At 46.3% G+C, this 25262-nt stretch overlaps 4 protein-coding genes across 10 annotated transcripts; 2 read left to right on the top strand and 2 right to left on the bottom strand.

The window, feature by feature from the left end:
• Nucleotides 1–217: 217 nt before the first annotated feature.
• On the top strand, nucleotides 218–3732 carry LOC129864801 (unique cartilage matrix-associated protein-like). The gene is made up of 5 exons (XM_055937089.1): nucleotides 218–491; nucleotides 714–779; nucleotides 868–963; nucleotides 2723–2821; nucleotides 3188–3732. The coding sequence occupies exons 1-5, from the start codon at nucleotides 434–436 to the stop codon at nucleotides 3274–3276; spliced, it is 408 nt and encodes a 135-aa protein (XP_055793064.1). The 5' UTR covers nucleotides 218–433; the 3' UTR covers nucleotides 3277–3732.
• A 733-nt stretch (nucleotides 3733–4465) lies between these two features.
• On the bottom strand, nucleotides 4466–15061 carry mcm10 (minichromosome maintenance 10 replication initiation factor). Of its 2 annotated transcripts, none has more exons than XM_055937777.1 (18): nucleotides 14955–15061; nucleotides 14484–14535; nucleotides 14087–14386; nucleotides 13672–13875; nucleotides 13113–13473; nucleotides 12596–12761; nucleotides 11798–11965; nucleotides 11570–11686; nucleotides 10487–10683; nucleotides 7395–7489; nucleotides 7046–7153; nucleotides 6464–6816; nucleotides 6180–6312; nucleotides 5964–6094; nucleotides 5731–5844; nucleotides 5204–5349; nucleotides 4947–4989; nucleotides 4466–4835 (listed from the first exon to the last, which is right to left on the bottom strand). In XM_055937777.1, the coding sequence occupies exons 2-18, from the start codon at nucleotides 14488–14490 to the stop codon at nucleotides 4752–4754; spliced, it is 2727 nt and encodes a 908-aa protein (XP_055793752.1). In that variant the 5' UTR covers nucleotides 14491–14535; nucleotides 14955–15061; the 3' UTR covers nucleotides 4466–4751. The 2 variants fall into 2 exon arrangements, with proteins under 2 accessions (XP_055793752.1, XP_055793751.1); XM_055937776.1 differs by having other exon boundaries at nucleotides 14950–15052.
• Nucleotides 15062–15207: 146 nt separating this feature from the next.
• Nucleotides 15208–19623, top strand: LOC129865206 (hemagglutinin/amebocyte aggregation factor-like). 4 transcript variants are annotated; one of them, XM_055937783.1, is made up of 6 exons: nucleotides 15208–15406; nucleotides 18296–18374; nucleotides 18494–18572; nucleotides 18850–19038; nucleotides 19275–19427; nucleotides 19514–19623. In XM_055937783.1, exons 1-6 carry the CDS (start codon nucleotides 15401–15403, stop codon nucleotides 19560–19562), a joined length of 555 nt encoding a protein of 184 aa, XP_055793758.1. In that variant the 5' UTR covers nucleotides 15208–15400; the 3' UTR covers nucleotides 19563–19623. The 4 variants fall into 4 exon arrangements, with proteins under 4 accessions (XP_055793758.1, XP_055793757.1, XP_055793759.1 ...); XM_055937782.1 differs by having other exon boundaries at nucleotides 15218–15347; XM_055937784.1 differs by lacking the exon at nucleotides 15208–15406 and adding an exon at nucleotides 15416–15645.
• Nucleotides 16528–24858, bottom strand: LOC129865205 (optineurin-like). 3 transcript variants are annotated; one of them, XM_055937779.1, is made up of 13 exons: nucleotides 24572–24856; nucleotides 22947–23092; nucleotides 22553–22758; nucleotides 22144–22302; nucleotides 21872–22044; nucleotides 21650–21803; nucleotides 20907–21022; nucleotides 20617–20766; nucleotides 20303–20387; nucleotides 20016–20168; nucleotides 17680–17822; nucleotides 17485–17576; nucleotides 16528–17284 (listed from the first exon to the last, which is right to left on the bottom strand). In XM_055937779.1, exons 2-13 carry the CDS (start codon nucleotides 23086–23088, stop codon nucleotides 17163–17165), a joined length of 1695 nt encoding a protein of 564 aa, XP_055793754.1. In that variant the 5' UTR covers nucleotides 23089–23092; nucleotides 24572–24856; the 3' UTR covers nucleotides 16528–17162. The 3 variants fall into 3 exon arrangements, with proteins under 3 accessions (XP_055793754.1, XP_055793753.1, XP_055793755.1); XM_055937778.1 differs by lacking the exon at nucleotides 24572–24856 and having other exon boundaries at nucleotides 22947–23154; XM_055937780.1 differs by lacking the exon at nucleotides 17485–17576 and having other exon boundaries at nucleotides 17191–17284; nucleotides 24572–24858.
• Nucleotides 24859–25262: the final 404 nt, after the last annotated feature.

The following is a 25262-nucleotide window of genomic DNA, read 5'->3' as shown; positions in this document are numbered from 1 at the left end:
TATGATTTGTGAGGTGTAATGAACATCAATCTCTGCCTCTGCTCCTTCTCACTCGCTCTCTCCTTCTCCTATACTTCCCACTCTCTCATCCTCCTCTCCTATCTCTCCTTCATCCCTCTCTTCTGCGTGAAACATTTTGTTTGGAAGTTCAAATGATCCTTAGAGTGCCTCGAACTCATTGCACTCGGCAGATTTTTCTTGTGTGTTCTTAAGTGTCTCTCAGTAACGACAACACAGATTCTGCCTCAGGTTATGTTTCATGCCCCCCTCCTCTGGGCGAATGAAATTCCAGCTGTCCCCCTCCCCCAAAACTCCCTCTCTTTCCATTCACACCCACTCTCTCCCTCCCTCCCCTCTACCTCCCTCACCTCTCCCCCTCTCTCTCAGTTCATAACTTGACTGTTCGCAGCGCTGCTTCACTGTATTCTTCATCATGTCCTGGACTCATCTGGTCTTTCTTTCTCTGCTCGCCACCCTCCTCATCCTCACACGTAAGTACCACGATAGGGGGTTGACATGCTGGGGGGTGGGGGTGGGGGTGGGGGGGGTCAAGGAAGGGTGTGGTAGAGGAGGTGGAGGGTGACTTGAAAAAAAAAATGATGGCGAAGGTTTGATGTTTTCAGACCTTTTCTGAAAGGTGCATGTGCAGAATTTCTAGAAAGAGGCCTAGCTCAAGTGTAAAATTGACAAAAAACTCTCTCTGTCTTTACCAGTCTCCACCGGGGTGCGGAGTGCATCGGTGACAGATGGAAGAGAGGGAAAAGCTGCAGAGCCCAAAGGTGAGTGTCATATGTTCCATTCCCCCTCCCCAACCTGAGTAACCCCAATGGCCCTATTTGACCCTTACCTGCTACCCTCTGCCCCCAGGGTCAGCGCGGCGAGTCTTCATGCCCGAGGCGGATGCAGCAAACTTCTTCAAAAAGCGTAGTCGGCGCTCGGCCAAACATGAGGCGGAGGTCCTCGGTGAGGCTGTTTACCGTCACTATGGGGCGTTACCATGGAGCCAGGGCAGGGGCAGGACAGGGGGCATGCGGGCTGATGATGGGAGTGTTTGCATGTGGTTGAAGTTGCTGGTGCCGTTATGGACAGTTTGTTTTGGGAGGTTTGCAGAACTCTGTAGAGGCTGGTGGTGTGTGTGTGTGGGTGTGTGTGTGTGTGTACTCAAAGTCTATTAATTTTGTCTGTGGATTAAAATGTTGGGTGGTGTGGTTTGAGGTCATGGCTGTGAACTCTGAGGGCAGACTAAAGACTCCAAATCTCCCACAGGTGAATCGCTAGCAGCTGCTCCAAAAGCTTAAAAGCATTTGAAGCCATCTGTTTCTCACACACACACGCACACGCACACGCACACACACACACACACACACACACACACACACACACACACACACACACACACACACACACACACACACACACACACACACACAGCAAAAGGAGTCACAGGGTAGTATGGAGCAGCCTCTCTCCCTCTCTGTCCCTCTCAGCCAGTCCCAGAGACAGATAGGCTGTCGTCTGCTCCAGCTCCCTGTCAGTGCATCTCTCTGGGCCACCGGTCAGAGAAAAGCCCACATTCCTGGAAAGTTTTAGTTACAAAATACTGTTTATTTCGCCTGCCAGCCAGTCACTGAGGCGCTGGGTGTGCACGAGAGAGAAGGGGGAGAAGTGTGTGTGTGTGCATGCATGAATGTGTGTGTATGTGTGTATACGACTTTGTCGTGACCGTGTTAGGGGAGTGATGCGCAGGTAGCAGGGAAGGCACTGCAGGAGCTGAGACAGGAATGTGTGGACCAATTAACCATTATAGTGCAGAGTGAGAGAGACAACAGGAGGAACTGAGAGAGAGAAAAGAAAGAGAAGAAACCTGAGGAGGATAATGGAACGGTCTGTTAACTTGGTCATTGGGTTACAGTAAGACACGTGAGCAGGTCTGCAGCCACGACGACAGAGAGACAGAGAGAGGGAGAAAACGAGAGATTTGTGACCTGTTTGCCACAAGAAAAGGGCAACGAGTGAAGAATAAACACCATTGTAAATACAACCCATATTAATGTTTATTTATGTTCCCTATTTTCACATCATTATAACACTGTACATAGCCATAATTTGACATTTGAAATGTGTCTATACCTTTGAAAATTGTGAATGTAATGTTTAGTGTTCATTTTTTATTGTTTTTTAAAACTTTCTTTGGCAATGTAATCATATGTTTACCATGTCAATAAATCCCTTTGAATTTAATTGAATCAGACAGACAGAGAGAGAGAGATAGCAAACCCAACCAGTAAGTCTAGTACCTGAGAAAGTTTCCTTTCCGCAAAGCCTCATTCCACCGAACCGTTTTGTAAGAAAACAATCTACTATTCAGTGTATGTGTGTTCTTGTTGTGTGTACTCAAAATGTTGTGATGTTACCTTAAAACTTCTATGAGTACCCCAATGAGGGCTAGTGTCCAATGTATGCAGCACCGGCCTCTCTCTGTGTGTGTGTGTGTGCGTGCGTGCGTGCCGTGCGTATATAAAGATAGAGTTCGACTGCCTGCAGTGTGTGACATAAGGAAAGTGTGAGGTGAGGACAGGTTGGAAGTTTGGCGCCAAACGTCTTCGAGATTCATGATGTAACTAAGACAACACATCTCACTCTACCTCACTAACCATAACACCTTCTTCCATCTCTCCTTGTTTCCCTCTCTTTTCCCCCTCCTCCCTCCCTCCCTCCGTAGCTGAGCAGAGGGTAAGGCTGTCAGCTGATGAGAGGAGGAGGGAGTACTATGACGAACAGAGGAACGAGTTTGAGAACTATGTGGAAGAGGAGCGCGATGGTAAGACCGACTAACTCTGTTCTAAAGACGAGGTTTAAAACCATAAGTGCCCATTTGGTTAAACTCAGACCCTTATATCGCTTAGTGGTAGACGCCACAGCTTGATTTATCTGCAGTCTAATCAAAGTAATCACACAGTGTGCTGCCCTGAACACTTTGACCACACGTCTGTGTTGGGCTTGTGGTAGTTCTCGTGCCTATTGTGTTTCTGGAAATGGTTTTCTCCCACGTAAATCAACCGAAGTGTTTCACACGAAGGACAGAAATACACTTTCTTAGTCCTCCGCGTTCTACACTGCAGGTTGCCACAAACAAAAAATCCTCAACCCTCTTTCCTTTCCCTTCTCCTCCTCTCTCCATCCACAGAGCAGGATGAGAGGACACGGGAGAAGACAGAGCAGTGGCGTGAGTTCCACTATGATGGACTCTACCCCCGCTATCCCCGCGGTTGGTGAGCATGCTCCATAGGCCAAGGAGATCAGAACATAGTGCACCAGCCTGTGATTGGCAGGACCCTGTGTCAATTAAGACACCTAGACTATCAGACAGACATAACAAGAGCATGGGCGGTGGCCAAACCATCACTCATCTAGGAGTAAAGAGATTTAAGTACAAAATGATTAAACTCAATTTTAAAATGGTAATATTATGTAATATTTTGTAACGTTTAAAGACTTTGGGTGTGGCAGGTCAAGTTCGAAAAAGGAGGCTGTCGTGATTGGTTGTGTGTTTCTATGCATGCTTATTTCAATCTCTATCTTTGTGCATGTATCTGTGTGGTGTACTGTTTGGTGTGGTCTGTGTATCTTTCACATCTGTCTGTGTATCAAACTGTTTTCTGTATTGTAACTGTAATCACAAATATGAAACCTGTAACTGTAATTCAGAACCACAGACACCAATAAAGATAATACTAAAATGTACTGCTGTGAAGAAAATATACTTTTTTTGGGCATATATTTAGCGTCTCTTACCGTTACAGTAAGTGTTGATAAATCAGGGGGTGAATTCTTAAGAGCCTAGATTCAGAATCTGAATCAAATGTGTGTGTGAGAGAAAGAGAGAGAGTTGGAGGAGGGTGGAGAAAGAGCGAGAGTGAAGAGAGAGGGGAAGCTGGAGAAAGAAGGGATGATAAAAATGAGTGCGCACCAGTGAGTCCTGGGGAAGTCATCAGACTGAGATTAACGTCGGCATTCCATGCGAGACTACCAACGTTCCACAGCTGCAACTATAGACAGCACTGGGCAGAGAGCAGAGGACAGAGAGGGAAGAGAAAACTGGAGGAAAGAAATCTAACTAAAAAGACAGTGACAGTGAGGTCTCTACCTCAGGAGTTTAACTAGTGCCCGTTTGTTCCTTATATGAGCCATAACCTGGTCACATGGTGTGGTTGATAGATTGTGTTCTACACAACCTGCTTAGATCAATACAACCGACTGGTAATCATTTTGATGAGGAAGACTATCACTTCAAGCTTTATTAAAAATCACCACATTTGGGAGACGCAAAACAGTGAGCGGACTCCCTGGTTCAGACGTACCCTATCCTCTCCTCACCCAGCCCGTTACTATTCAGACTGTAAGGACGCAATCTAGCCCCGGAGACCATTTCTTCCAGCGAGCCCAAGACAGAGAAAGGAGGAGATTGTTGGTAAATCACTCAGCACGATTTAATCAGCACATTCACATCAAACCCAGCAGGAGGGATCAACAAACAACTCATCCGGAAATTCAATTGAATCCATTCAAAACACAGCCATTTAAAATCCATTAATCAACTTAAAATGACATCGACATTAAAAAAAAACATTAAAAGGACAATTTAAAAAGCGAAGTGCAGATAAATATAACACGAGAAACTCCCACAGCACCAGCAGCAGTCGCTTCATATGATGAAGACAATGACGAAGGTGATGGTCAGTGACCCAGGGCTACTGCATGCTGTTGAGGAACTTGGGCTGCTCGTCACCTCGAGGCTGCAGCAGCTCCCCAGCGATCTTAGGCCCCGACTTCTCCTGTGGACGGGAACAGGAAACAGTTAGGGAACACGAAGTAGTCGTCAAAGCAAGGACCGATCGGACGGGAGAAGGATCCTAACTCCTAACCTACTGAAACGCCACACTTACCTTCAACATGCCGTCTCTTTCCCATTTGAACAGGCCACAGTTACTGCAATAAGAGAACGCAGCATTATCATATCTGATGAACGCAGTAGCACGTGACCTGCATTGTGTTTGAGAGTGTGCCTTTCAACTGGGCTCCTGAGTGGCGCAGCGGTCTAAGGCACTGCATCTCAAGCGTCACTCCCTGGTTCGAATCCAAGCTGTAGCACAACCGGCCGTGATAAAAAACTGTCGTGCGTGTGTGTGTGTACGTGTCTCACCTGCAGTGTTTGTGTGGCAGGCGGTCCAGTGCGATGGCTCTCTGCCCACAGGGGCACTTGAAGAAGCGTTTGGTGGCGTCGTGCCACTGCAGCTCATGCTTCTCCTCCACACAGCGATCAGCAGGCTTGAAGTATGTGTACTTACACTGGAGACAAGACACAGATAAACACAGATAAATACGGATCTGTACTAAGCCGTAAAGTTATATTGGTCTGACAGGACGGTTAAATCATGTTGCTCGTAGGTGAATTAGAATTCTGAGCAGTCTGGCCGATCTGCTATCCTGCTAGGACCGCTGTAATCGTACAGGTCTAAATTGCTAGTTGGCTCATGGGGAATATTCTGAGGTGCTCGGAGATGGGGCTTTCATCTGACTGACGTCAAGGAAAGCTGATGGTTCAAATCCCAGAAGTAGATTTTGACTCAACAGAATAAAACCGTTGGTTTGGTTTGGTGGTTAACTGGTGATTTAAACGGCAGGACAGCTGATGACACTAGAGAATAAGACCTGTGATTGGACACAGACCTTTTTACAGCTGACGGCTCGACACTTCTGCTCTCTGATGCTCCTCATCTTGTCCTCCATCGCCTCCTTCTTCACCAGGGGGTCAAAGTAACTCTCCTGCTGCTGGTACTCTGCCTAAAGAGAGAGAGAGGAACTGTTAACCCTGGACTAGGGGAAGGGGGAATCATTACACTGTTACACAGAGAAGGGAGCAGTTGCACTAGGCTGCTATGTTTACGTAATTGCTGACTCACCGCCTGTAGCTCGGCCCCGTGCCGGGACTTGGCGTTGAGAATCTTCTTGAACTCCTCTGATTGGACGTAGTCCATTTTTTCCCGCCTCTTCTTCTGGGCTGGCTCCTCCTCCTTGGCCCCAGGCTGTTCACCTGTACAGAGGCAGATCCCAGAGGATGGGTAAGAAAAGGGACTCTCTGTGTGTGTGCGTGTGTGTGTGTGTTCTCAGGTGTGTACCATCGGGCGAGGACAGGTTCTTCTGCACCCTGGTGGTGATGTCAGTGCTGCTGCTCCTCTTCCTCTTCACAGCGTTGGGGTCTTCTTTGGCCAGCCCAGCCCCCTTCACTCTCAGCTTCTTCAGAGCAGCCAACTAGAGAGGAGAGGGGCAGCTTCACCTTTAACCTCCAACCTCTGTGACCTTTGAACTCTAGCCTCTCTATGACATCACATTCAAAGTCAAATCAACAGTGCAACAGTGTACGCTAAGCATGAAAGCATGTGGTAGGATGAGTACCACCTACCTTGGCTGCTGATAGGCTGTGTGGCGTCGGGGGCGGAGGAGGGGTGTGATCAAAAAACAAGATATCATCTCCCTCGTTAAACCCCCTGCCCAGTGTTGGGGTGTGGGGGGCGGTGGGGCTCTGGGTGGCTTTGGGGACCTCTGAGGCAGACTTAGGGGACAGGAGGGTCCCTCTAGATGGGGGAGAGGCCCCGGGGACCCCCGCCCTGCCTGAGTTCTGGAGGACCGTCTGCTGGATCTCCTCTGCCCGGCGTCTGCGGTTCTCTAAGAGCTGCTTCTGCTGCTGTTTCTGCTGCTTCAGGAGGTCAGAGGCAGAGATGGACTGGACCCCTGCACCAGCTGAGCTCTTGGAACCTGGGGGAGTGAGAGAGGTGGAAGAAGAGAGAAAGGGGGGATGAAGAGAGATAAAGATGATGTACAGTAATTCTAATGCATTGACAAGCAGGGAGAATACACACCAAGGTAAACAACAATATTAAAGAATGTGTTTCCTTCTAAAGCCCTCCTGTCTTTCTCTAGTCTCCAGATAGCCCATCTGATGTGTTCATGCGTTTGGTCTGGTCTGCTTGATTGAGCCAGTTACCTGGGGGTTTGGTGAGGTGTCTCTTCAGTTGGAGGGCTCCCGGGGTAGGCATGGATAACAGGTCCTTGAAGTCGTCTGAGCAGCCAGACACCTCGTTAGACTTCATGGCTGAAAAACAATCAAACACATGAAGAAAGAGCACCAGTCTTAAACCTCTCTCACCCCCCACATCTCCCCCAGTCTTAAACCCCTCTCACCCCCCACTCACCCCCCACATCTTCCCCAGTCTTAAACCTCTCTCGCCCCCCACTCACTCCCTCCATCTCCCCCCCTCTCACTCCCTCCACCTCCCCCAGTCTTACCCAGTCTCTTGGCCCCCTCTCACTCCCTCCACCTCCCCCAGTCTTACCCAGTCTCTTGGCCTGGCTGGCCAGCTGGTCTGATCCCTTCACAAACAGGTTTCCTAGCGTGGTCTGGGTGGGCTGCTTAGGGCCAGACGCAGACCTAGACAGGAACGAAGGTGCACATAAGTGAACACAATACAAACACACACATACTGACTCACAGCGCAGACAAACACATAGAGCAGTGTTTTCCACAACTACATCGAGTAGCCAGCCAAACAGAAAGAGTAGCCAGCCAATAACAGCAAGAGTAGCCAGCCAGCCAAACAGAAAGAGTAGCCAGCCAATAACAGCAAGAGTAGCCAGCCAGCCAAACAGAAAGAGTAGCCAGCCAATAACAGCAAGAGTAGCCAGCCAGCCAAACAGAAAGAGTAGCCAGCCAATAACAGCAAGAGTAGCCAGCCAGCCAAACAGAAAAAGTAGCCAGCCAATAACAGCAAGAGTAGCCAGCCAGCCAAACAGAAAGAGTAGCCAGCCAATAACAGAAAGAGTAGCCAGCCAATAACAGAAAGAGTAGCCAGCCAGCCAAACAGAAAGAGTAGCCAGCCAATAACAGAAAGAGTAGCCAGCCAGCCAATAACAGAAAGAGTAGCCAGCCAATAACAGAAAGAGTAGCCAGCCAATAACAGAAAGAGTAGCCAGCCAATAACAGAAAGAGTAGCCAGCCAATAACAGAAAGAGTAGCCAGCCAGCCAAACAGAAAGAGTAGCCAGCCAGCCAAACAGAAAGAGTAGCCAGCCAGCCAAACAGAAAGAGTAGCCAGCCAGCCAAACAGAAAGAGTAGCCAGCCAATAACAGACAGAGTAGCCAGCCAGCCAAACAGAAAGAGTAGCCAGCCAGCCAAACAGAAAGAGTAGCCAGCCAATAACAGCAATAGTAGCCAGCCAGCCAAACAGAAAGAGTAGCCAGCCAATAACAGAAAGAGTAGCCAGCCAATAACAGAAAGAGTAGCCAGCCAATAACAGAAAGAGTAGCCAGCCAGCCAAAGAGAAAGAGTAGCCAGCCAATAACAGAAAGAGTAGCCAGCCAGCCAAACAGAAAGAGTAGCCAGCCAGCCAAACAGAAAGAGTAGCCAGCCAAACAGAAAGAGTAGCCAGCCAATAACAGAAAGAGTAGCCAGCCAGTCAAACAGAAAGAGTAGCCAGCCAGCCAAACAGAAAGAGTAGCCAGCCAATAACAGCAAGAGTAGCCAGCCAGCCAAACAGAAAGAGTAGCCAGCCAATAACAGCAAGAGTAGCCAGCCAGCCAAACAGAAAGAGTAGCCAGCCAATAACAGAAAGAGTAGCCAGCCAGCCAAACAGAAAGAGTAGCCAGCCAATAACAGAAAGAGTAGCCAGCCAATAACAGAAAGAGTAGCCAGCCAGCCAAAGAGAAAGAGTAGCCAGCCAATAACAGAAAGAGTAGCCGGCCAGCCAAACAGAAAGAGTAGCCAGCCAGCCAAACAGAAAGAGTAGCCAGCCAGCCAAACAGAAAGAGTAGCCAGCCAAACAGAAAGAGTAGCCAGCCAAACAGAAAGAGTAGCCAGCCAAACAGAAAGAGTAGCCAGCCAATAACAGAAAGAGTAGCCAGCCAGTCAAACAGAAAGAGTAGCCAGCCAGCCAAACAGAAAGAGTAGCCAGCCAGCCAAACAGAAAGAGTAGCCAGCCAGCCAAACAGAAAGAGTAGCCAGCCAGCCAAACAGAAAGAGTAGCCAGCCAAACAGAAAGAGTAGCCAGCCAAACAGAAAGAGTAGCCAGCCAAACAGAAAGAGTAGCCAGCCAAACAGAAAGAGTAGCCAGCTAAAAATAGAAAGAGTAGCCAGCCAAAAACAGAAAGAGTAGCCAGCCAAACAGAAAGAGTAGCCAGCCAAAAATAGAAAGAGTAGCCAGCCAGCCAAACAGAAAGAGTAGCCAGCCAGGAGCTCTATTTTGATGGCCTCTGGTACAGTGTAATACCCTGATTCCACCTGAAATACACAGCAAAATGATTGAATACATTATCGAGTTAATCTCCCAGATTAGAAAAATGTGTTGTGGTATTGCATTCTGTTCATGCATTATGATAAACTTGGGCAAATTAATAAATGTTCAATACATTTAGTTGGTTCCCTACTAAAGGTCAATAAATGTTTGAAAGTTGTTTAATTCTGTTTTAATACCTGGATTCCGTGAGGGCCCTAATTATCATATTTGGACCAGAATGCTCTCCACCACCTAACGTCCCTGCAGTGATGGTTCACCCTCTTCATCAAATGTTTTCACAATTTACCTGCAGATATTTGCCAAAAAGCCTCGGCCTACCAGTAGCCTATGCAAATAAGGGCGCCAAATGACAGAGCCTCTCAACGATGCCATTGGGTAGGCTACACCGACTGACGAGACGAGAGCCACTCACGTTAGAGTCGCCGTGGAGCAAAACCCGACATCCTGGCAAAGGAAACCTAGGAAATCCTTCGCTTTACTTGTCTGATGCGACACCACGGACATAGAACCACGCTGCAGGATTTATGAATGGCAAAGGGATGTAGGAGACTTAATTCAAGTCAGTTCGACACCTTTTAAAAACCAGTCAACACTTGCTGTTTAGTTGTCAATCAAAGCACAGTAAATAGCCTTTGGGTCATACCTCCGCGTGGCTGGCTATGTGAAACACGCAAAAGAAAAGAAATGAATGGGGCAGAAAACCTGAATTTGGCCCACGGTTACCACTTACATGACACGGGGACGTGCAAATTCACAGCCATCACGCTCTCGCCCTCCTCCGTGTAAAGAAATCTGACTGCAACCAAACACAGCGCGCACTAATTGTACCGGGAGGCGGGACAGACAGCAGACTGCGTTTCTCTGTCATTGCTCGCTTTGTGACTGACAGGCGCCTATCCTATCAATAGAGCGCGAGAAGATGCAGACCGTTCATTCTAGCGGGAGAGGACTCGGTGGACTAGCGACTTGAAACGTTTAAATGAAAAGTAGCCGATTTAAAATGAGTCTGTAACCGGCTGATTACCGGCGCTAATGGAAAACACTGCTTAGAGACGACGGACGTTTACATAGATACACACACTGACCAACCAACACACACATGCCCACAATATTCACTGTGACACACACACACTCACAGTGCGGCAGCGCAGGCTGGTGAGGACAAGCCTCCGTAGTGGAAGCCGGTCTGACACAGTCGTTCCTTCAGGCTGTTGCCCTTCCCCTTGACCTTCCCCATGGCCTTCCCCGAGAAAGACGACTGCAGCTCGGCCCGCTGGGCACTCATCTTCTTATACTGGGCCTTGACGTGGTACTGGCAGTACTGGCACTCATACTGCAGAGAGAGAGATAGCACATGACAACAGTCCTACAACCTCCTACTGCAGAGAGAGAGATAGCACATGACAACAGTCCTACACCCTCCTACTGCGGAGAGAGAGATAGCACATGACAACAGTCCTACACCCGCCTACTGCAGAGACAGATAGCACATGACAACAGTCCTACACCCTCCTACTGCAGAGAGAGAGAGATAGCACATAACAGTCCTACACCCTCATACTGCAGAGACAGACAGCACATGACAACAGTCCTACACCCTCCTACTGCACAGAGAGAGATAGCACATGACAACAGTCCTACACCCGCCTACTGCAGAAAGAGAGATAGCACATGACAACAGTCCTACACCTGCCTACTGCAGAGAGAGATAGCACATGACAACAGTCCTACACCCTCCTACCGCAGAGAGAGATAGCACATAACAGGTCTACACCCTCCTACTGCAGAGAGAGAGATAGCACATGACAACAGTCCTACACCCTCCTACTGCAGAGAGAGAGATAGCACATGACAACAGTCCTACACCCGCCTACTGCAGAGAGAGATAGCACATGACAACAGTCCTACACCCTCCTACTGCAGAGAGAGAGATAGCACATGACAACAGTCCTACACCCTCATACTGCAGAGAGAGATAGCACATGACAACAGTCCTACACCCTCATACTGCAGAGAAAACGCTAGAAACTATGTCACTTCACAACTTCTTAAATGTCCCTCTCTCTATTTGGCGGTGGTATATGACTGACACAGGAAATATGAATGACACCGATCAGCCTTTAGGTCGGTTCTGAGGGTCAGTGTGGGTCAGAGAGTGGATGGAAGAGCTGTTGAGCGGTTCAGGTTGCGTGTGTTTCTGGATGCAGAGGCAAACCCACCAGGTTGACAATCTGAGAGCAGGGGTCTCCGTTCTTCTTGGCTGCCTTACAGGTGCCATAGTCCTGAGCCTCCCCCATCAACAACACCTTCTGATGGTGGTCCACCGACAGAGACACCTGGAGGGGAGAGAGAGAGAAGGGGTGGGAGAAGATAGAGTGATGGTGAGAACACACACACATACACACACACACACTACAGAGAAAGTAAACACAGACACACACACTCACCCCGTCATATCCGTCTTTGGCCTTCATGGGGTTGGGGTTGAGGATGCCCATGACGGTGCCTGGCTCAGTCTTCCAGTGCTCCTTATGCACCTCCCCAAACAGGAAGAGAGACACGTACACTTCCAGGTCATGGAGGTCAGACAGCTTCCAGATGCTGAACGTCTTACCCTGTGAGCGGAGGGAGGGAAGGAGGGAGGGAGGCAAGTCTTAGCGCTGCCATCTCTGACCCATCTGAAATGAATACAGGCAGGCCCACTTCTTGTCAAGTCAATGCCTTGTTTTAATGAACATTGGTCAACCTTACCTACTTCTGGAGTCCTGAGTGTCCATGTCAATAAAACCACATGATCATTGACCTACTGTCAAGTTGTATGATGGTATACAGTATGGAGCAGTGGAGGCTGCTGAGGGGAGGACGGCTCATAATAATGGCCAGAATGGCGCAAATTGAATGGTATCAAACACATGGAAACCATGTGTGTGATGTATTTGATATCATTCCACCTATTCCACTCCAGCCATTACCACAAGCCCATCCTCCCCAATTAAGGTGCCACCAACTTCCTGTGGTATCGATGGGGTAATTTGGGGCGGCAGGTAGCCTAGTGGTTAGAGCGTTGGGTCTGTAACCGAACGGTTGCTGGATCGAATCCCAGAGTCTACAAGGTAAAAATCTGTCGCTCTGCCCCTGAACAAGGCAGTTGGCCTACCGGGGAACAGTGGGTTGTCATGGTAAATAAGAATTTGTTCTTAACTGACTTGCCTAGTTAAATAAAAGTTGAACAATTCTGGTCTTACACTGCTGTTGCTCTGTGGTGTGGCTTTGTTGACCAGCACAGCGAAGGTGACCCAGTCGCACTCCTCCAGCTTCTCCCGGGCCAGGCGCTCAGGCAACTGGGAGAGCCGGATCAGCTTGCGGTCGGCCATCTTACGGTCCATCTCCGTGGAGGACACGCGTGGTCGCCTGAAACCAACAAACCAATCAGAATCCAGATCTGAGCTTCTGACAAGAAACCTTGGAGTGTTTATGTGTGTGTTACAGGTAGATGAGTTTGTGTGTGTTACAGGTAGATGAGATTGTGTGTGTTACAGGTAGATGAGATTGTGTGTGTTACAGGTAGATGAGATTGTGTAGATGATAGATGAGTGTGTGTTACAGGTAGATGAGTGTGTGTGTGTGTTACAGGTAGATAGATGAGTGTGTGTGTGTGTGTGTGTGTGTGTGTGTGTGTGTGTGTGTGTGTGTGTGTGTGTGTGTGTTACAGGTAGTTGATGTGTGTGTGTTACAGGTAGATGAGTGTGTGTGTGCTCTGACCTCAGCCGCAGTCCAGAGTACTTCTCGATGGCGACGTCTTTAGGGAGAGATGGAAGGGGGTTGGCCTGTCGTACGGCGGACAGGGCCGCAGCAGCATTGGACTGGGAAGGTAGCGATGAACGTAGAGTACTGTTGGTCCTACTACTGCTTGCTATTGGCTGGAAGGAGCTGTGAGTCTTAATCTCCACCAGTGGACCTCTGGTGTCTGTAGCGGCTGCTGTAGCGCTGGGCTGGACCTGGTGAGCTGTCCTTTGACCTTTGCGTTTGAACAGGTCAGCGTTGTTGAGCTGAGCGGTGAAGTCGGAGGACTCCTGTAGCTTGGTGCCGTCTCCTTGGTCTGGGGCAGACGAGGGCTTTCCTACTGTCAAAAACAAAAGAAGAAAGAGATTCCTTTAAAACACACATCCACAGGCACCACCGTCACCCATTACACTTTACACAGATGCTCCTTACATGACATGGTAAGTCGCCACTGTGTTCCTGTAAGGTCAGCCTTGACTTTGATGAGAATACATCCTGAAACACAATGGAAACACAAAAAAACATATGAAAGTAATACCTGCTTGGGGCTTGGTCTTCTGTGTGGGACGAACTGGCTTGGAGGAGCTTTGTTTGGGGGGACCCTGTGAGGGAGTGTTAGCTTTAGAAGGTGCCTTTGTTCCTTGGATGCTGTTTGGGATAGAGGTGGCTGTAGAGCTCTTCTGGGAGGCCTCTAGCTGCTGCTGCAGCCTCTGCATCTGCTCCTGCATACACCTCAGCTCCTCTGAGAACACACAGAAACACACCCGAATAAGATTAGAACCTGAAAGCTGCCATGAGTTAAAAAGCAAAAGAGACCGTGTGTGAAGCTGACATACTTTAAGAGTAGGAATCTGCATTTTAGAAACATTTACTCTATACATACTATAGGCGTTAATGCTATGCTACAGCACTATCGTAATCCTTTTGAGGTACTGAACTCCTTGTGGACAAACCTCGTAAATCTTCTTGGGATTTATTGAGGTTGTCCGGAGCCTCCCCTACAGACGGCTGTGTTTCAACTTCTTCCTCCTCTTCAATGCCATCCACATCTCCAAAGAGGGCAACGGCTCCATCCTCTTCCTCCCTCTCCCCACCCTCCCCCTCCAGTCCCTCCCTGTACTCTTCATCATCATCATCGTTGTCAAACAGGTCATCTAGGTTGTCCTCCGCTTCCTGGCTAGCCTGCTGCTCCTCCTCCTCTCCAGCCTCGTTCTCAGCCAGCAGCTCTGTTAGAAGGTCCAGGTCATCATCACCTGACACACACACAGTGTTATAGAGTTTTGTTTTGATCAAAGCCATATATTGATTATGCCCCCAACCAAACACAGACACGCGAGTTGTATCCCTTACCATCCATTTCCTGGAATTTTAAGATCAAGCCTTTCCCGATTAAAAAGCAGATCTAGGGGAAAAAAATACACAGGTATTTTAACAGTCATATCCCGAAGACACAAGTGTTTATTGACATGTCATTAACTGTTATTTATGGACAAGGCTAGCTAAAGCTTCACAATTTCCATTATGTATATTCTCTCCCATTATCTGTTTCCTACTGACATCGAAATAAGTTATCCGATTTTTCACAACGCTTATACTAGCAGCAACGCGTACAGCAAGCTAGCAAACACATTATGAATATGATCTACACTCCAGACAGTGCGATAGCAACAATGTAGCAAGCGATGACACACGGCCCGCAACAGTGTCACTTTGAGATAATGACGGTCACTTCAGGTCAAATTACGTTGTCGATTGTATACTTTGTGTGCAGTGACCAAAAAAAAGACATTTTCTTGCAAAGAATTATATTGTTCACCTTACTTGATGGTTTCAGGGACTTCTCCAGCTAGCTATCCTCGTTTCTTCAAAATACTACTGAGAAAGAACTGAAATCTGGCGCTAAACGAAGGACCCCTATCAAATAGAATAGTGGCTACTATTTTGCCTGTCCACAAAGTATGTGGTAGATGTTTCCACTCACAAATTACTCACATATCGCAAATAAAATCATAGAAAACGGTATAACTAATTACATTTTTTGTTGTTGAAATTATACATAATTTCATTTTATTGACTGGTGTCGCTAAAGTAGGTATGGCTTATTTAAATATAGGCTACAGTCCTTGTCCTAATATATAAACAAAATTTATGAAAGTCAACAAACATCGTATGTGCTATCAGGGATCAACAGCATATTGAAGTTCAATGGTTAAGGTAAGGGTATGTTGCGTCCCAAGGATTCCGGATTGCACTGACTGAACAAACATATGAAGGTATTTAACTAGGCAAGTTCGTTAAGAAAAAAATCGTATTTACAATGACGGTTTACCAAAAGACAAAAGGCCTACTGCGGGGACGGGGGCTGGGATTAAAAATAAAAAGATGGGACAAAACACACATCACGACCAGAGAGACAACACGACACTACATAATGAGACCGAATACAACATAGCATGGCAGCAGCACATGGTACAAACATTATCGAGCAAGGGCAAGAAGGTAGAGACTGTCAGTAAGTGTCCATGATTGAGTCTTTGAATGAAGGGATTGAAATAAAACTGTTATCAGTTTGAGTGTTTGTTGCAGCTCGAGCTGCTTTATACCATAGATATAAAGCGGATTCTATTCTATATCTATGGTGGGTACTCTCGTGTTGCATTTTTCAGGTGCCATCAGATGTGTGCGCAACAACAAAGACAGACAGAAACAGCCTACTGTACCAATAACACCTTTATTATGTAACAGTATAACTTTAAACCGTCCCCTCGCCCCGAAACGGGCGCGAACCAGGGACCCTCTGCACACATCAACGACGGTCGCCCACGAAGCATCGTTACCCATCGCTCCACAAAGGCCACGGCTCTTGCAGAGCAAGGGGCAACACTACTTAAGTCTCAGAGCAAGTGACGTAACTGATTGAAATGCTACTAGCGTGTACCCGCTAACTAGCTAGCCATTTCACATCCGTTACACTCACCCCCCTTTCAACCTCCTCCTTTTCCGCAGCAACCAGTGATCCGGGTCAACAGCATCAATGTAACAGTATAACTTTACGTCGTCCCCTCGCCCCGACACGGGCGCGAACCAGGGACCCTCTGCACACATCAACGACGGTCGCCCACGAAGCATCGTTACCCATCGCTCCACAAAGGCCACGGCTCTTGCAGAGCAAGGGGCAACACTACTTAAGTCTCAGAGCAAGTGACGTAACTGATTGAAATGCTACTAGCGCGTACCCGCTAACTAGCTAGCCATTTCACATCCGTTACAATTACATATTTTCATAATTATTTTACAGAATCACAGGATTTGTAAATACATCTGGATACAGAAGTTAGTAGTTAGCTAATAGAGTACACACTCCCTTGCATAGTCATACTTCCTGCAGGCTACATAAGCTGTAAATAGGTTTAATTATAAATGTACAAACCATGACAATGGATAAAATGTATGTGCAATATACATTTACAAAAAACAACATTAAAGTGTCTTAGGCATCCTTCCCTCCGTTGAAGCAATAGATTTTCGAATTATTCAAAACTAAAATGTCTATGCTGTAATTGTAATCTAGTCATTACCTTCATCGAAACAGAATTACAGCCGGATTAAATTGAACCACCCGAAAAACCATAATAAGCATTTAATAAAACAATTCAAAACTAACGCGTTAGCAAGAAACAAAGTGACAGCTGTCAATAAGAAAAAAAAGTTACCAAACTTAAAATACATATTCCAGTTCTCCATGTATCACCTAACAGCATAATAAACGTGATACATTTTACAGGATCTTTTTCACCCCTCTAACAAAAAAAAGTGTGTCTAGTTGTGCACTGTAAGAACACATGTTATATGATATGTTCTAAAACATAGACCAGAGCAACATAGCCCTGAACTGAAAAATAAACACACTTTTTGGAGCATAAAGGCGACATTTTACTCTGCAATAAATCGGATGATGATGAAGAAGAATCAGATTATGGTGCATCTGCGGCAGTTGTCTTTGTTGTTGCTGATGACTATGATGACGGCTCAGATGATGCAGTCCATGATGTGAATCTGCAGGCTGTCCAGGTCTGGTAGGATCTCGTTACACTTGGGGCAGACGTGCTCCGGTATATTCCCCTGCTGCTGCCAGTCCCTGGCATCACCACCTATCAGACACACAGTGGTATGGTAACTGTATTCCCTTATATACACACACATAATTACATAATTTATCGTTGTAAATAATGTAAGATGGAGGAGCAGAGGGTTTTCTTGATAAAATAAATACGAGATCACATTTAATTGGCAGAAAACAATGTGATGTGCCTTGGCTTGAACCTTGTTAAAGCCAGGTACTGTCCTGTACCTCTGGCTCCTTCCATGTTGTGTGGACCAGCACCTCCATGTGGATTGCCTCCACGTGGCATGTGTCTTCTCTGCATATCGCTCAGAGATTGCCTACAGAAACCAGTCGTAGTCAAGCGGTGGATCCAAAATGGCAGTGAGCGTGACCTAATATGACCAGTCTGATCACATGACCAATATATAATCTGATGCTCACCTGCCCAGTGAGTCCATCTCGTCCTGTAGCTGAGTGTTCTGTTTCTTGACAAACTCCAGCTGAGCAGACAGACGTTCTTTCTCCTCGTGAATCTTCTCCCGAGCTGCTCGCTCCGCATAGAAGTCAGACGAGTACACCTCCGCCTGGACAACGGATAACACACATATTATTAAAATGATACCCACGCACATCTGCACACGCATTTAAAATCAGACAGACAAAACACTTGTCTATACGTGTCAATGATTATAAAGGCGTGGTTGTATTGTTGTACAGATATAAATGTGAATGCCATGTACAGAATGGAGTGTATTGGTTATACATTTAATTTCAGCCAAATAAAATGTAATATTCAAAGATCTTGTAAATGTTGTATAATGGATAATTGTGGGACTAACAACCAACGAGCCCCTGGGGGGGGGGGGGGGGGGGGTCGTAAACCATAACTCAGAGTTAAGAAGGATAGTTCATGAAAAAAGTATGTTTCTGAGAAATGATGTTGCAAACTAATTTGGATTGATGCCAGCAATACACCTGCTCAAACATTACTCAAGTACACCGCTTGGGTCTAGTTCTATAAGTGGAGCATTAACCTCGCTTGTGCTGTTTTGTTTAGATCACACTCCTCAGAGAAGCCATGAACGGACCCAATTTCTATATTCTGCTTCTTGCTGGAGTCTTAGTCAACGGGCGAGGTAAGCTGTTGTTTTAAGTTGTAGGCTGTTACCATACAATTACTCTTTGTACACTCAATTTACATAATGATGCTGGGTATATGGAATCAGTTTATCGTTCCCATGCTTGTGTGTTGCAGAACTCGGATGGGAAAACCGATATGACCAGCCCTTACATTTTAACTGCCCTTCAAGAAAATCCATCTCCCACATTAATAGGTGAGAAAAGTCCAAAGGCTCTTATCTGCTTTCTATCAATCTTCTACCAAAATGACGGCACAGATTCCCAAAATGAAATGTCTACTCTAATCATTAGTGCCGTTTTACTTTTCATCACCAATTATAAACCAAATGATCTCATTGTTCTGCATAGACCAGTAGGTGCGCTGCACTGTACTGTTGATATTGGGCATATCAAATAAAAAACTTCAATGCATTTTTTGTTTTCAAATCATTTCAACTATTAATATGTGCATTGTCATGTATCGAATTTCAGTCAGCATGTCAACTACTATGAAGACCGTGTGTGGGACTTTGAGTGCAAAGACACATTTGTCTCAGAGCCTGAGTGCCACTGGTCTCCTTATGTAAATGACTTTGATCAAGAGTTCAGCTTCAAATGCCCCAATAACTATGTCCTCACTGGGGTGAACAGCTATCATTCCAACTACCATGAGGACAGAAGGTGAGTAAACCTCAATGTTTACCAGATCCTATGTTCAATTGGTACATTTCATTTTTTTCAAATACTTTGAGCGGTTGATTAAGCCTGCTTGGAGTGCCATATGAGCAGCATTTGCACTTTTGGGACTATTCCATTGGTTCCACCAAGTGCAACTGAAGTATTTGAAAGAAAACAAGTATTTGACAATCTTGACTGTGTTATACAATACATGTATGATTTCCATCACTGTGTCACAGGTGGAAGTTCTACTGCTGTCGAGTCAACAGCTACTGTAACCAGAACTGTCAGTGGACCTCCTACGTCAACTACTTTGATGAGGTCATCTCTTGGCAAGTCCCAGGCCTGAACTACCTAGTTGGGGCCGGAAGCTACCATTCAAATTATTATGAGTGAGTACAATGTGTGTGATGTAGGTCAGGGGAGCGATGTTTCAACAACAAGAATGTTTACCTCAAAATGTATTGTGTATTTTCAGAGACCGTCGTTGGAGATACCAGTACTGCACACGGAAGTCAAACTGCTGATATTACAGCTGATTATTGCATTCTTGACCCAAATGATGAGTAAAGATTGCCTACTACCTTCTTTCTTGTGTTTCATTGAATTCTTTCATTCATTAATGCATATTCACATTTAAAAATCAAGCCAGTCAGAAGTATACTTTTTAAAATATTTTTTAAGAAAGACACCTTATGAAAATATAAACATGTTAAACTTTTTTGGAAGGGTACTTAGCCTCAATTGATTTACTGGTTTAACAAAGAAGCTGCCTTCACTGACAGTCACTCAGAGAGTCTGTACAACTCCAAATGTTCACACAGAGTTCACTGTAAGTAAATAACAATGGTTTAACCTTTTACCAAGTGTGAGAACACACACACACACACACCACACAAACCTCCAGCTCAACGCAGAATAATTCACATGACACACAGAAACACACACAACTAGATGGAGAACACACACAGAAAACCAACCTGAGCCTGGAACACAGAGATCGTCTCCAGCTCCTTCTCCTTCTGATACATCTCCTGCTTCATGACATCTATCTGCTGTTGCTTAGCAGCCAGGGCCTTCTCTGCTGCATCCAGTCTGGTCTGCAGGTCTCCCACCTCCTTAGTGACCAGTGGCTGGAGGCCACACAGAGGGCAACGCTCAGATTCATCACCTTCACCATGCCATACCATTTTGACAAAGGACAAAACAGTGCAAAGTGCCAAACTAAAAAAAAATCTGTTTAACAGAGGCTAAGTAGTGTGGTCACCTCTCGGTTCTTGCTCTCTTGCTTCAACTCGTTGTAGTCCTCGAATAGCTTGGTGTAGGCATCCTTCAGCTGGGTCAGGTTAGTCCTGAGGAGGGGAGGGGCAACTGACTCATGATGACTAAGGAGTATTTAGATATAGAAACTCATGGCATTGACCAGTGGAAACTGATAGGGGGGGGGGGGGTTCAAAAGAGGAGCAGGGAATTTCTGTCCCAAGACCCCACCCTAGGGAATGGCCCAATGACCAACAGTGTCAGGGGGAGTGGGCATATGTCTGAGTGAGAGTGTGCGTGCATGCTTGACTGTTGTCCCACCTCTCCTCTCCAGCCTTCCTCTGCTCTAGCTGGCTCTGGGCCTTCATGCTGTCCACCTGCAGCTTCAGTCTGTCATTCTCACTCTGTACCTCCTGCTTCTCTACCAGCTGGGCTGTCAGAGTCACCACCTCCTGCTCCACATCCCTACATCTACACAGAGAGAGAGAAATACAGAGAGCGGGATAGAAGCAAAGCGAAAGGGTGTATTGGTGGAAAGGGAATGAGCAAGGTTAGCATAGTTTACATGTTTTCATTGTCTATGTAGCCCTCCCTCTCTCCGTCTCTCTCACCTGTCCTGCAGGTTCTTCTTCATGCCCTCTGCCTCGCCCAGTTTGCTCTGAGCCTGCTGTAGCTCATTAAACAGGGTCATCATCTGAGCCTTCAGATTCTCCACCTCTGACACAGCCTGACATAACAGAGAACAGTCCTTCAAACTGACAGTTCTGACCGAGAAGCTAAGGGTCAGGACATTGTAATGGGGACATTTAATAAAGTTAATATTCAGTTAAGAGTAAATAACACAACGCTTAGCACATTTGTGTTTTCTCTTCCTGTAATACACATGATTTCCAGTTTTTTTTAATTTAGGACACTCATTTGTGTTCTAGTTGATGGTCACTAGACTTGATACTGAATGTTATGGATTGTTCATATCTGAGAGTGATTGACGCCAGACTGGAGGTACAAGGACGGTACAAGGACCGAGGACACTGATTCTTATTATATTCTGGGACAGTGTGATTCTGTAGCAGCTGATGTTGTGACTTCCTACAAGCCTCTCAGCTGTTTTTTTACAGAACATTGGTGCTGTGAGACGAGAATATAAGGGCCTGCTTCTCTGCTTCTGTGCTGGAGGTGTCTCCCTGTTGCAACTTGGATTAAACCACATTGATTTACTTTATCTGCAACTTATTTTAAATCACCTGGAAAATCCCTATTGCATACTGTACATGAATACATTTCAATCTCAATTTCAATCCCTGTTCTTACAGGGTGAGAGACAAGCTCTTAACCAGCATATCTGTGTATCTACCTTCTCCTTCCCAGACTTATGTTGGGGCGTCTCCGCTGGTTCTGGCTCAGTACCACATGCTGTGGTGGCTAGTGCAGGGGAAACCGCCTCTGGCAGTAGTGAGGTCTGTGTGGAGCTCTCCGTGTTAGTTTCTTTCTCCTCCAGCTCTGTGATTCTGAAAGACATAGGAACATCAGTCTTTGGTTCCACCCAAACATAAGCCCAGGCAGAAATGCGGCCTACCTGGATCTGGTAGCCTGGAGCTCGATTTGTAGCCTCTCCACCCTCTGGGTCTCCTTCCTCAGGGACTGGAGCAGCTGGCTGACAGTCAGCTCCTCAGACTCATGCCTGGATACACTCATGTCATACCTGGGGTCCCTTTCATTATGATACAGATCCTTTCCAGTATCCTCTTTCTGCACACGCACACACACACACACACACACACACACGTGCTAAAATCAAGACACACACCCTTATAATATGAATGGATGGAGTGAGTGAGTGTTACTCACAGCAAACCTGATCTCTATGAAGGAGTCATCCTCTGACTCCTGACCTGTCTTGAGCTGGAGTTCAGAGTTCATGGCCACCAGGTCATTCTTCTCAGCCTGCAGACGCACCAGTTGGGCACGCAGCGCCTCCAGTTCTGCATTCTGATTGGCTGTCTCGGCCTGGAGGTGACACAGCACAGATAAGACAAAACAGTCTGCCCAGCAGTATATCTATCTATCCATATTCTACTATATATAAAAAACACACCATCTTTCTTTTCCAAGCCTCTTATTTTGTTATACAAAATCTAGCTAAATCTACAGAAAATCATCCATCCTCCATACAATAATTTCTTACTTAATAAGGTGAATATGTGGTCTAGCCAGAGTAACCTTGTGAACATTAGCCTTCCCTTTCTCCCTCTCTCACCTGTCCCTTCCCCTCTCCTTCTCCTCCCTCTAGCTCCTCCACCTTCATGCTGAGCTCCTGGTTGTGTGAGGAGAGGGCCTCCATGCGGCCGCGCGCCTCATCCAGCCTCCCCTCCAGGAACACCTTCTCCTCCCTCTGCTTCTCCCTCCACACAGACAGACCCTCGAAGCGCTCCTTCATCGACACGTTGCTTTGCTTCAGCGCCTCTACAGGGGAAGATACACAGAGAGTACATTACTGTAGAACGCACACAGAGCAGTCAATCACATAATCAGCCAATGCAAGACAATCAGAACCTCATATGTCATAACATCCTAATGTCCCCGCCCCATACAATAGATTCTCAATGAGCTTTAAGGCTGAACCACATTCCTATCCCCTCTCCATGTCTCACCCTTCAGGTCTCGGTTCTCCTGGATGAGGCAGTTCATCTGCTGCAGCGTTTCCTCCAGGGTGCCTGTGGTGGGGCTGTGGCCGGGGTGGGAGCTAGGACCCTGGGAGATGTCCCCGTTCACCATGGGGGAGCTGGACGCCATCACTCTACAGCAAGGTGAGGAGGTGTGGAGACATGCAAATGGACAATACATTCTCAGACTATGGAATACACTAGAATGAGAATAGGGATTCTGATTCTAGGGAAGCCCCGTGCAAGGACAATCAAATGTTATATATTCCCTAGATCTGCATGCATCAAAACAACAGCACATGCCCTGTCAGAGGTGTGAAGGAATACTATTGCACACAATGACTCATGTACACTGGGCAATATCCGTTATTGAATAATCTTATCAGCAGCTGTCAGGGGGTAGGAAGCTCAGCAGCCTGCCTGAGTGTGCTAGCCACTTTTCATGTCATTTAATACATCTCCACAGGTCTGTGACTGAGTGTATATTGTAGCGACCTTAAAGGAACACCTAGCGAACTCCTCAAGGGGTTCAGACCTTTTGGTGTAACGGACCTCTTGTTGTAACTCATTGTTTCCCAAATTCGGTGTGCGTTTCCATTTCTTCCCCAGCACTACACAACTGATTCAAATAATCTACTAATCATCAAACGTTTGGGCAAAAACCAAAACGTGCACCCCTTAGGGTTGCGAGGACCGGGTTTGGGAAACACTGGTTAAACTGTAAAGGTTATGTGTCATTCCATGGAGGGCTAATTGTCTGCTGGTTTTCACTCCTCCCTTGTACTTGATTGCTAAATTAAGGTCACTGATTAGTTAGGAACTCCCCTCACTTGGTTGTTGGTCTTAATTGGACACAAATTGAAAGGAGGAACCAAAAACCAGCAGTCACTCTGCCCTCCATGGAATGAGTTTGACACCCCTGGGTTTATTGTGCTTTCAAGACAACTGGGAGCTAGGGAAAAAACGAGGTCGAATCACGACGTCAGTGATCTTAAGGTTCGGGAAGTCGGCGCTCTAGAAAGAGGCCCGAGTTCCCAACTTGGAATTCCGAGTTGGATGACCGTTCAAAACACTATCAAGTCGGAGCTCGTTTTTTTTCCGAATTCCCAGTTGTCATGATTTAGATGCACTATTGTAAAGTGGCTGTTCCACTGGATATAAGGTGAATGCACCAATTTGTAAGTCGCTCTGGATAAGAGCGTCTGCTAAATAACTTAAATGTAAATGAACGCATTTAACTCGGAAGATTTTCCAGTTTGTTTGAACGCGTCATAAGGTGTTGGCTTTCGCTGGACCGGTAGTTCAGTCCCAGTCGGGGCTAACCCCTAAATACTCTAAAATAACGTAACACATCAAAAACTGCTACACTACCGACTCAGAACATGGGTTGACTGACAGCTATCAAGGCTGCCCCCTTTTCTCCTACTCCTTTCACTTCCTCATTTGAAATTCTACCTAACCTTACCTTCAACGATAAAACAATGTACCATATTTGACAGGTTCTTTAGCTAGCTTGGGTAAAAACAAGGTGAGAACGAAATCATACTTCCCAAACTGTTAGTGCGTCACATTACACCAGGGCCTAACAAATTAATCGCAATTTCAATACTCACACGTGATTAAAATACACCTTGAAAGAACTCGGATACTTCTTGTCGAAGATTAAAATACTTCTGTTTCGTTTTTCTTCGGACTTGTTATTGGTTTACAGCATTTCCCTGTCCTAGCGTCACGTCACAATAAGGGGTGTGTAATGATCAAATCTTCAATCAAATGGATAAATTTACGCTGGTTTGCCTTCAAAAGCCGTAGATGAATCTATACATTTAGGAAGTCAGTGAATAGGCTGCGTTAGTGACACCCTCGAACTGACCCACAGAGCGGCTGACAGTGACGTCATGGACTGCTATTCCAGCGGGTTTTCCCTTAAGGAGTGACCTTGCACTTTTGGTTAAGGAGTGACATTTGCCTGGTAAACCCATTACATATGAGATCAGAAAGCCGACTACTCAATCATTTATTTGACAATTTCATTGGCGAATTGAGAATTTATTCAGCCTATATTGTAGACTATTTTCACATCAATCTAATGAAATAGGAAAGTCTTTTGCCTAATTTCCCCACCATCCGCCTACTGCACTATGACACTGTATAATTATAAAAACATAGAAACAGAGTAGTAAAATTTGTGTATGACTATGAAGGATGAGAGGCTATACGGGCACTTCTGAATGAACAATAGAGTGAGGTATAATTGGCTTGCCTTGGACCACAAACAAATGTTGTTGGTTTGCAGGTCATTCA

This window comes from Salvelinus fontinalis, chromosome 11 (assembly GCF_029448725.1).
Source record: "Salvelinus fontinalis isolate EN_2023a chromosome 11, ASM2944872v1, whole genome shotgun sequence".
NCBI lineage: Eukaryota > Metazoa > Chordata > Actinopteri > Salmoniformes > Salmonidae > Salvelinus > Salvelinus fontinalis.
This window is presented reverse-complemented; position numbering and strand designations above follow the sequence as displayed.